This window comes from Falco cherrug, unplaced genomic scaffold (assembly GCF_023634085.1).
Source record: "Falco cherrug isolate bFalChe1 unplaced genomic scaffold, bFalChe1.pri scaffold_35, whole genome shotgun sequence".
Classification (NCBI taxonomy): Eukaryota; Metazoa; Chordata; class Aves; order Falconiformes; family Falconidae; genus Falco; species Falco cherrug.
Window position 1 is genome coordinate 1,327,960 of NW_026599480.1, and position 10,906 is coordinate 1,338,865.

General features: G+C 48.0%; 1 protein-coding gene across 1 annotated transcript; it reads left to right on the forward strand.

The window, feature by feature from the left end:
* Positions 1-4,055: 4,055 nt before the first annotated feature.
* LOC129735107 (E3 ubiquitin-protein ligase RBBP6-like) lies at positions 4,056-9,117 on the forward strand. Its single transcript, XM_055700489.1, has 3 exons — positions 4,056-4,221; positions 6,419-6,518; positions 9,060-9,117. The coding sequence occupies exons 1-3, from the start codon at positions 4,056-4,058 to the stop codon at positions 9,115-9,117; spliced, it is 324 nt and encodes a 107-aa protein (XP_055556464.1).
* Positions 9,118-10,906: the final 1,789 nt, after the last annotated feature.

Sequence of the window (10,906 nt, forward strand, 5' to 3'; positions counted from 1 at the left end):
AGGGCTAGACCGAGGGTCTGGGGGAGGGACTTTAGGGCTACACCAGGGTCCAGGGGAAATGTTTTAGGGCCAGGGCGGGGAGGTGGAGGTGGGGGATGATTTCAGGAACAGCCAGGGTGGAGGAGGGGGTCAAGGGAAGTCTTTCAGGGTTGTTTGGGGGGAAGGATTTTAGGGACAGATGTGGTGTCTGGGGAGACCTTTGATGCCACTGTATAGATTCCACTGTATATACGTTTGTGTCCAGGGATTCTGTTAAGGGAAGGCTGCTGGCTCGGCAAAGGGACAAGATGTCTGAGCTCCCCAGTTACCACGCTCTGATTTGCTGTGTAGCTCTACGTTAAACACACCTGCGCACAAAGGTTAGGCCAAGCTGACTCTCTAAAGCTGTTAGAAGTGACGAATTAAGGGACCTCTCATCCAGGGAGTCAGCCTTGGGAAGGATGGGGATCAAGGAATGGATGGGGAAAAGATCTCCGTTCTCTTCAGTGATGCAGAAAGCGCCTCTGGGTGAGGACGTTGTGGCCACAGGAGGAGACAAGCCGATAGAGTGCTGCGATCCGCAGAACGCTGGTTGGAATTCGGACAAAGGTAATTGTTGTGGGGGGAGATCATGACCTCTGACTCAGATAGCCCCCCGAGAGAGGGCAAGGCCCCGCTTGGGGAGCACGGGGAGCTAGTAAAAAACCTCAGCAGTGCTGTCTGAGGGTGTGTGCTCGTTTGCATTAAAGCAAGCAACTTGTAACCCATCCCATGCCTGACTGAAAATGCATGTGTAATGCGCTATGAGTGTGCAAGTGCTCTGCTGTCCATAGTGCGTGCCCTCGAGGAACTGGGTGAGCACGCTCAGAGGAAACATTCCCCCGTGCTCCCAGCACTGCCTTAAAGAATGCCGGCCTTCTGAAACTTGCAAGCAAGTCTTAGAGGGTTTTTCTCCCTGACAGACTTTATGGTATCATTCCCACCACAGTGGAGAAAGCAAATCTTTTTCTGTTTGGTGGTGAAAGCAGCTTGGGGAGCGTCACTGATGTGCAGCACTTTTTTAACCTCAGGTCTAATGTGCCACCGGTCCTACCGTGGAATACATCCTTCCTCAGGCTTTCAGCAAACGGAAAGGATGCAACAAACCCACCCCACTAAGACGTCCTGCGCTTTTTTTATCTTCCCTGGAAGGTGGGGACATGACCCTGCTGGGCCATCTGTGCCACCTGCCTGGGAGCCAAGATGGTGCCTTTGCATTCCAGGCTAAGAACTTACCTTCTTTTTTTTCCTTTTCAGCGACTTTAGAGCCATCCTTAGGGAGGCGACTGATAGTTATAACTGGGCAGCAGTTGAGAAGGAACGGGTGTCTCTTTGCCAGAGCTTCTCTGCAGTGACATCCTTCGCCTCCTGACAGCCCTGAGGAGGCTAGAAACTGGACAGGTGTGGATTCCTGCGCCTCCGTGCTCTGACTGTAACTGTTACCTCAAAGCACTTTGGAGGAGATCCGTGAGAGGAATTGCCTTTGTTGCCTCTGTCATCTAATCTCACACAGACGGATTGCAACCTGGACTGCAAACTGGTGCCTTTGGCTCAGATTCTGCTGACATCCTTAAATTTTTCTTACAAATTAAAAGATCAGACTTGCGTAAGGAAATCTTAAGTTGGAGGAGGAATGAACATACGTGGAATAACTTGTGAAGAAAAATCTAAAGATAGCTGCTGTCTTCTGTCCTTAAAAAGCCCTTGGGCAGGAATCTGAAGAGCTCTCTGTAGTAATGCTGTCAGTATCTTTCCCAGAGTAGTGGCATTCCGTCAGCTTACTAGAGACTGAGTTTAGAAGCTTTTAGCTAGGATTTTTCTTGAAATGCAGTCACTGGCCTTGGTTGGAGCTAGAGGTATGTGCAGAATTTGGCTACCACTGGCTAGAAGTGGGGCATTTTGCATCCTGTACAAATTGCCAAATACGTAGTGAAGTTAAATAGACTAAGCTGGCATTTTCAAATGGAGCTTTACTGCCTCCAGGCTAAACCCTGCTTTCCTGACAGTTGATACTGCGCTGTAGCCATTGAGACTCACTTGTTTTGCATCTTACGGCAACAAGAGTGATTTGCGCTGCAGGTGGATGCTGGGTAGTGAGACATCTGCATGTCCATGTACCAGCAGAGACCAGTAGACACCCCTGGAATCCATCCATAGCTAGGGCAGTCCATGCGATAGAAGTGAGTGGGAACAGACTTACCCTTCCTGCGTGTTTTTACACTACCACAGCAGCAGCCGTTCTGGCTCGTAAGCAGAAACCTTTACATGCCGCCGTGCTCTTTGGTTTGCAGCGCAGTATATCAGCAGCTGAAAGAAGCTTTGACATAAGCGTATGGAGAGGAAAAAAACCCAAACCCAAAAAAATCTGGGAAAAAAAAAAAATGGTGTGAGTGACTGTTTTGAATTAACTTCATTCATTTCCTTTGTGTTGCGTTCTGTTTTTTAAGGTCCAGGTCTCCCTATGCCACTTCCTCTCGCTCTAGAAGTTCGCATACCTACTGCAAGTCAAGATCAGGCCCTTCCCACCCTCGCTGCTGCTCTCAATCATCTAGTCGTGCCCCCTCTCATTCCTACCCACGATCACCACCATATCCAAGAAGAGGCAGAGAGAAGAGTCGGGGCTGTCATTCTAGCTCAAGGTCACGTGGTTATCCCCGCTCAAGGTCAAGGTCACCTGGCTCTCCCCGCTCGTGCTAGTGGACTCACCCTTTCTCTCATCTTCCCTTAACTGAACATTTTTGGAAAAAAAACTGCGGATACAGAATTTAAATAAAAGCTATTTTATGAAGCATTACAAAAGATGACAGTGTGCACCTCGCCCGTTACGACTGGACTGCGCCCTTTTTTCCTCTTGGCACTGGTTCTACCAGAGGAAGCCCCGTCAGACAGAGTGAATAAAAGCCAGTTACAAAAGGAACCATCATTAATACCATGGAGGAGTACAACAAGGACAACACTGCGACACCCTGAGATGTCCCCTCCCTGCGCTGTCCCTGCGGTGCGGGCAGCCAAGTGCCACTTGGCAGAGCCCCAGCATCTCCCCCAGGCTGCCTTGGGACAGGAGGGGACAGCAGGTGGGGACAGCCCGGGGGTGACAAGAGGGGACAGCTGGTAGTAACAGGCCTGGGGGGTGACAGGAGAGACAGCTGATGGGGACAGCCTGGTGGGTGACAGGAGGGGACAACTGTTGGGGAAAGCCTGGGGGTGACGGGAAGGGTCAGCGGCTGGGGAAAGCCTGGGGGTGACAGGAGGGGACAGCAGGCCGTGACAGCCTGGGGGTGACAGGAGGGGACAGCAGGCCGTGACAGCCTGGGGGGTGACAGGAGGGGACAGCAGGCCGTGACAGCCTGGGGGGTGACAGGAGGGGACAGCAGGTAATGACAGCCTGGAAGGTGACAGGAGGGGACAGCAGGCCGTGACAGCCAGGGGGTGACAGGAGGGGACAGCAGGCCGTGACAGGCTGGGGGGTGACAGGAGGGGAGAGCAGGCTGTGACAGCCTGGGGGGTGACAGGAGGGGACAGCAGGCCGTGACAGCCTGGGGGGTGACAGGGCACGGGGCGGTGATGTGCCCAGGGCTGTTGGGAGAGCCACCACAGGCGCAGGGGCTGACAGGTGACACTGGGTGGTGAAGGCCCCAGGGGGTGACAGCAGGGACACCGCAGCCCTGGGGGGTGACAGGGCACGGGGCGGTGACAGGCTGGGGGACAGCAGGGACACCGGCGGCCCAGGCGGGGCTGATGAAGGCCCCTCCCCCAGGGGCGCTGAGTGGCCCCCTGAGCCCCTCTGTCACAATGCGGAGCCGCCTGGGTTGCCATAGCGAGCAGCTTGGCCTGGCAGCGCTGGTGCGAGGAGGGAGCGGAGGCCGAGCCAGGGCCTGTCCCCATCGTCCTCCCACCGGGGCTGCGAGGAGGAGCCGGCGGGCTCAGCCTGCGCTGCTGGCCCCAGCCCCTCGGTGGGCCCTGACCTGCTGTGGGGGCCGCGAGGCCAGCTGCTGCGTGAGGTGCCATCGCGGAGCGGGCACCGCCTGGCCCCGGCCATGTCGTGTGTCCACTACAAGTTCTCCTCCAGGCTGAACTCCGATGTGGTCACCTTTCACGGCCCCCACATCTCCCTGCGCCACCTCAGGCGCCAGATCATGGGCCGCGAGAGGCTGAAGGCGACCCACTGCGACCTGCAGGTCACCAACGCCCAGACCATGGAAGGTGCGTGGGGGCGGCGGGCGCGGGGACCGGGGACCGGCCGGCTGGCGATGGCGCAGGCGGCCAGTGAGGCGGTTGGGCCACGGCCGGCAGTGGTGACTTGTGCTGGGGCCTCAGAGCTGCTCTTCTGTGGTTGTGCCCTGGCAGCTGCCGTCAGGGCTGTGTGCGCAGCCAGGCACAGCAGCGTACGGGGCCCGTGTGCGACACCGCGCGTGGAAGAGGTTTGGTTTCTGGGAACCCTTCTAGCTAAAACGATAAGGGAATGTGGGACAATGCCTTGTCATCACAGACCTGCCAGATTTCTTTGAAAGCCGGCAGAGAAGGCTGAACGTGATAGAAAAGGAGTGGGTGGCTAATTTAAAGGGAAAAAAAAAGTGGGTTTGGTGACTGAAATTTGTCTTCAGCTACTTTCACTCCACCGCATTGGAAAAGTGGTGCTTGGCTGCTGCAGAAAGTGCTCAGTAGCAACGTTTTGGATCAAGAGTGTATCTGTGAGTGAGAATCTATGCAGACCCTGGCAAGCCATCTTGTAGACGAGTGTTCTGTCTAAAGTATACTTGGCATTATTGCTAATACAGCTTCTTTGCTACACCAAAGACATTTTCATTCAGATGCTATTGAGCATCATTTCTTCATTTCTGTCAAACGGTGTCAGGGCAGTACTGAAGTTTTATGGCAGATCAGTTATGGTGAATATACCTAGAAATGTTCTTAGAGAAACCCTCAGTTCTTTTGAATCTGAGAAATGGTGCTTGATTCTCAGAGACGGTAATGGTTTTGTATTACTGAGTGTGCTGTTTCAGTTTGGTAATCTACCGTCTGGCAAAGCTTGCATGTGATTAAAGACTTTGGGATATGACTTGTCAGAAATACAAAGACTTGGAAACCGTCTCCATTCCTTAAACATTCAAATTTTATCGGTTGGGTTTTTTTTCTTTTTTCCTGTGGTTCTGTGACATTCCCACAACAGTCTTTTCTTGACAATGTGTGCTCACAGGATTTTTTCCTCTTCCTCTTTGATGTATTAAAACTTAAACAGAATAACATGCCTGCTGCGGTAACTGTAACTTTGGCCCCAGCCTTTCAAGTGGTTGGACCTAAACACGCTGTTTACCTACAGATAGGTAAAGCATGTTCAGGAGAGTATCTGTGAGGAGACTTAACAGCACGGTGTTAGGGGTCTTGGGGGTGTTACGGGATCGCGTGTCATATACAGCAGTAGAGACAGACATGCAGGTAGAGGCAGATGTGCAGGTTGTGACACAGATGCTTACTGGAACTTTTGTAAGGGTGTTTTCCCCGTGAAAATGCAAAAATCCCCCAGTGGTTGTCAGAGCAAAGCTAAGGAATACAATTCAGTGTCATACACATGTATGCCAGATTTTGGGGTTTTATACATAACCGTGAATTTCCGTTTTTATTGAACAGCATCTACGTGCTTAAAGTCACCTTCAGAAGACGAAGGAAAGAACTAGGCCAGGATGCTCTGCCTAAAGGGGGTTCTTGGAGATCTTCCCTGTGGAGATATGGTAGTGGGTTTTATAACTTTGTGCAGGAGTCCTGACTAAATGTTGGCATGATCTTGGAAAGACCCTTCAGTGAACCTTGAGTGAAGATGGCCAACTTGTTCAGATTTTTCGGGGCCGCGTGATCACGGAAATCTCGTAATAGAAGCAATGCTAATAGAAGCTAAAAGTAAACAGGATTTTACACATCACTGGGGGAAAAAAAAAAAAGAGATGGTGGAATCTTTTTGAAGATGGTGGGAAGGCAAAATGGATGGTTGGGATGTGTTTGAAAAGGTGGGAGGCGGGGTGGGGGTGTCCTCTTCCGTGCTCGCTATTATAGAGACATGTTCTAGGGTTTTGTAAGCTAACAGGAGCAAAAGCAATGAAAGTTAGATCAGGAAAGAGCCTCATGTTTTAGCAGACTCTGCTTTAGTGACTTTAGAGACCATTTTGCTGTTGGCATTGAAACGATTCAAAACAAATGGAAAAGATTTTGCTGCTTGTGTTTGACTATCAGACCTGCAGATTTCTGGAAAGGTACCGTGAGTGTGTGGAGATGATAAAAGCATGACGCTGTGTGTAAAATGTTGCCTTTCTATCTGTAAAGGGTTCCCTGAAGTGCTGTGTCATGACATATTAATATCACTCTTACGAGCTGACTGATGCTTTCTCTGTATTGATGTTGTTTCCAGAATACACAGATGACAATGCCCTGATTCCAAGGCACTCATCGGTAACTGTTAGGAGAGTCCCTGTTAGAGGGGTTAAAGCTACCGGCAAGACAGACCTTGGGTAAGTAGCCATAACGCGTTGTGTTCTGTGGGAGGGGTTTCAGTGTGTTCACCTTCTTTGTGGCTGTTAGTTTACGGAGGCATTCCGGTTGTCTCTTTCTTGTTAAAGCTGCTGTTAAATTGTGTTGTGACAGGGCAGATTTGAATGTATCTGTCCCAAAGCAGACTTAGATTTTTCAGCCCGCTGGGACGTGACATTCAAAGTCCAACAGTGGTAGCTGTTCTGATGTTTGAATTGAGTTTGTTCTTGGGGTTGGTTTTTCTGAGAGTCAAGTTCTCCATCCTGTTTCCTCTAAGCAGAGAGATTCCTTATTTTATGCTTTTGCTTGTAGTGCTTTTAGAGTAAACGGAGAGACACGTTGCAGTGTGAACCGGTGATTTGTTCCCATCTGCCAGCAGTCCGAGTCTCCGTGTTTGACTGCTTCCTTTGTTTGGGGGCGGGGGGGCAGGGTATTCTTACACCCCAAAGGGGTGGGGGTGGCGGGGCTGCATGCTGTCTCCAGAGGAAAGACTGAGAGTGGCCAGCTGGCAAACTGTGCAAACAAGAAGTTTCATTCTTCAGTGGTTCCTATTAGTTTCCTAAAGACAATGCCTGTGTCGGGCAAGAGAAAAAGAGCAACGTCCTAAAGCGCATTGCCTTTTGTGCCAGGACGGTGAAGGAACAGTTGATCTTCTCCAAACCTGAAGCTCAGAAAGCAGTTGAGCACATTCCCAAATGTTAGTAGTTACCTTTCTAAGTTTGATTTCCCCCTAAGCTGCTCTCTGTGCTCCAGGTATTACTGCTGTATTCCTCAGATTTATGGAGGACAGAGATCTGATTACAATTGCAGATACTCAAATGTAAGCCTGACTACAGCATTGTTGCTGTCATCGATGTATTCGTACAGTCCAGTTCTGTATCAGCTGCATCAGCACGGTTTGAATGGTCATGTTTTCCAGCCTTCTTCAAGACAGACCTCTCCTCCACCATTAGTAGATATTACTGACTTGTGGTTTTGCCGTGTCTTTCTAATGTTAGTTCTCAATAAATAAAGTATACCGGCGAGTTTCAGCGTGTCTCAAACAAACAGTACAGCAGCATCCTAGTACCCATGAAGCATCTGCAAGCAAACCCCCCTGAACTTATGTGGCTCTCCTGTAAGCTTTGGGCATATTAGTGCTTTCAGGCACTACCAAGAGTTCCTGGATGCCACAGCGCTGTGCTGCTAAGCATGGCCTTGTTTGGGGGGTTAATTTAGATCGGGATGCTTAGTGCTGTCTTGTCAATAGAGCCTCCATTTGTGGTTGGATGGCACCCTCTCCTAGTGTTGGAATGCTGCCCTAAAACGAGAGGCTAGGTGCCACTAGCATCAAAGATCCAAGAAATACCTGCACGTGGGGATAAGGGATGAATGCCGCTGCTCTGCTAAAGTTGCAAATGGATCGGGCAGGTCAGCTTTCTATTCCTTCAGCTGGAACCATTGTGGAAACAACTGGTAGAGTCGTTAGTGTTTGGGAATGGTGAATGCATGCTGTCATGGTGGAGAGGCCTTCAGAAATGCGTTAGTCACCTTGTAGTATCTTCCTCAAGGCAAGTGGATGGAGAAACCATGGTGTGGGAATCTAAAGCTTTTCCTCGCGCTTCCTCATGTTCGGGAGGTACGTGGCTGTACTTGCGAGCCTGGTGGTGGTGTAGCAGTGGCAGGAAGTATGAGCCTTTCTATTTGTGCAGGACTTGCACAGCAGCCTTTGGGTTGCCTCTGCTCGTGGGACGCTTTGGATGATGTACGAATTGTTTGTTAACTGATGGACGGTTGCATGTGTGATTCATGAGTAGCATGCAGGTACGGACCAATGAGTATGTGGAATCTCGGCAAGGGCTTGTGTGTCATAAGTGTTTCCTAAAATACTGTAGCATGTTCCAGATGATCTTAAAGCAAGTTCTGGTAATCAAGACTTTTTTTCTTATTTTTTTAACACAGGCCTCCTCGACCACAGAAAATCCTAGGAACTGCTTTCAGGTGATGTTTCTACTGCTATTGGTAGTCACTTTAGGCTAAGTATGGTAGGTACCTGAACACAGTGCTTGGGCTTCCACAAAGAAGCACTTTTCTACAGACAACTGTTCTTGTTTTGTCAGGGGAGTGTAGAAACCAAAGTGCTCTATCGGGTACCTGTTTGTGATAGTGGGGCTATACAGATTGCCTGAAGGTGCCTTCGTATTTGGATGGCTGACTATTTAAGAACAGAAAAATGTAGCACAGTCTTCACAGTTTTGGTACTTAGAGAGCAGAAAGAAAATATCTGAGGACTTCTTCTTGCACTGCTGTATTCTGTATCTTAGAGTCATTGGGGACAAAGAAGGAATGGGATTTGGGGTTTTATTTCAGTTGCACTGAATGTACCGGGAGAGCACATTTATGTATCGAAATAAATTTCCATATTCATAAGACTACCAGTACACAATGTTTTGATTTTCAGGTTTTATAAACTGTTTTCACTGCTTTATGTTGGTTACAAGTGCTTTATTTTAAGTTCTGATCATCTTTCTTTCTTCTTCTAGAAGTCAAACTGAGCCAGCGAGTAGAACATCAAAAGAGGTATGTAAAAACACAAGCTGAAACTTTTTTCTACATGCTGCACCTAAGTCTAAGAAATGTAGCCTTGTACTAATTTTTTAATATATATAAAAATATATAAAATATACATGTTTTATCTATGATATTTATAATATATATATCTCAAACATATTTTCCAGCGAAACATAGTGTATGCTGTAAATCCAATGCATTTGATTCAGCATAGTGAAAACTGAGCAATGCCAACATTTGCGCGGTTCTAATGTGAATAATGGTATTTGTGCCTGGTAACGCATTGCATTTCGTACTGAATAGGCTAGACTATTTCTTGTATGACTGTGTGTTGTACCAATAATGTATGCTCATTTGTAGAGCTTGCAGGTTCAAGGTTTGCACCGCTGAACTTGGTGCCACTCTTCAGTACACCACCACTTTGAATTTACATTTGGAGAAGGGGCAGCATTTTTCTTCCGGTCAGGAAACACTGTTGTTCTGCTGCTAAAACATGAATAAGTAACTCGAGGAGATACTTGACTAGTAATGGCCTAGATCTCCATTTGGCCCTTGGGGGGAATGCTGCGTGCAACGATGCATTTCAAAATAGCCCTCATAGTACAAACATTACTTTGCGGTGGTGTTTGGTTTTCATCTGTAAGTATAACTGCTTGTTCTTCACTAGCATGGAGTGAGGCATTACACGAGCTCTAGGTCACTGGATCTGATCACTTTGTAAGCTCTTAGGATAACTTAATCTAGAAATTCGTGAACTTGGGGTCTAATGAAAGTAAATGAAAGACAGCGCAAAAACTATACTGCGTTCATGAACCATACCTGTGTGCATTTAGTAAATGCTGAGCTATTAACTGATTAATTTATAAACTGCACTGACAATGTTTCCTGTAGTGACACTTCCTTCTGAAATAAACGGAAATAATTTTTTTAGATCCTTTTGAGCTGCAAATGGACAGCTTCCTTAACCCTCCGTCTTTTAAGCAGTTGTGAGCATTTGACAAGGGTCCCCCTCTGAGGTATTCTGAGCAATAGGTTGATCTCAAGAGGGTTGGTTACTTTAGTTTCTTCTCATTAACAACGTAGGCTGTTTAACCTTAACTTAACCTAAACAACTTAAGCTGTTTAAGGTTTGGACTTTGTTTTGAACAAGTATAAATTCCACTGGCTTGGAGGTGGCTCTTCCGGTGACACTCAGAGGATATAGCGCAGGTTTTCATACAGCAGTAGGGGTGAACTATTGCTATGTTTTGGTTGTAGAACTTGAATATGTGTTTAATTTTTCTGAATAGATTGGCGACCCTTCCGCACCTCTTTCTCTGGCCCAGCTTATTAAGGTATGCTTAGATGTACTTTCTTGCGAAATAGTGTTTTTAAACCTTACACTGTGCTCTCTAGCTGGGTATCTGCCGTAATATGAGCAAAACATTAATTGTTAATAATTCAGAGTGTTTCTCCTAACTTTAAAAGGTGCGTATACTTTGATACTATCCTGTAGAGAGTAGTTCCCAGCTTGGGAAGATGGAAGGGGAGCACCTTATTGGCCTCAGCGTAATGCTGCAGTGTTACTCATCTGCAAGACACAAAGAAGCAGCACTTCAGAAGCTGTTTACCATTTTTCATACGTCCCGTTAATTGTTCTTTGGAACCTAACACAATTTTTACAGAAGGATGTAATTTGCTCTAAGTTATGGACATTTCTGTGGCCTTTGCAACAGCCAGAACAGACGTGTTTCTGGAACACGGACAATTGCATGGCTGTTTTTGAATTTCTACTCATTACAGTTACAGATCCATTCTTTGAATGGTGCGGGACTGCTTG

What these genes read in the sequence shown, in the direction of transcription:
- LOC129735107 (XM_055700489.1), top strand. Translation starts at nt 4,056, where the DNA reads ATGTCGTGTGTCCACTACAAGTTCTCCTCCAGGCTGAACTCCGATGTG. An exon ending in CAACGCCCAGACCATGGAAG is followed by an intron (nt 4,222 to 6,418) that starts GTGCGTGGGGGC and finishes TGTTGTTTCCAG; the next exon opens with AATACACAGATGACAATGCC. An exon ending in ACCGGCAAGACAGACCTTGG is followed by an intron (nt 6,519 to 9,059) that starts GTAAGTAGCCAT and finishes TTCTTCTTCTAG; the next exon opens with AAGTCAAACTGAGCCAGCGA.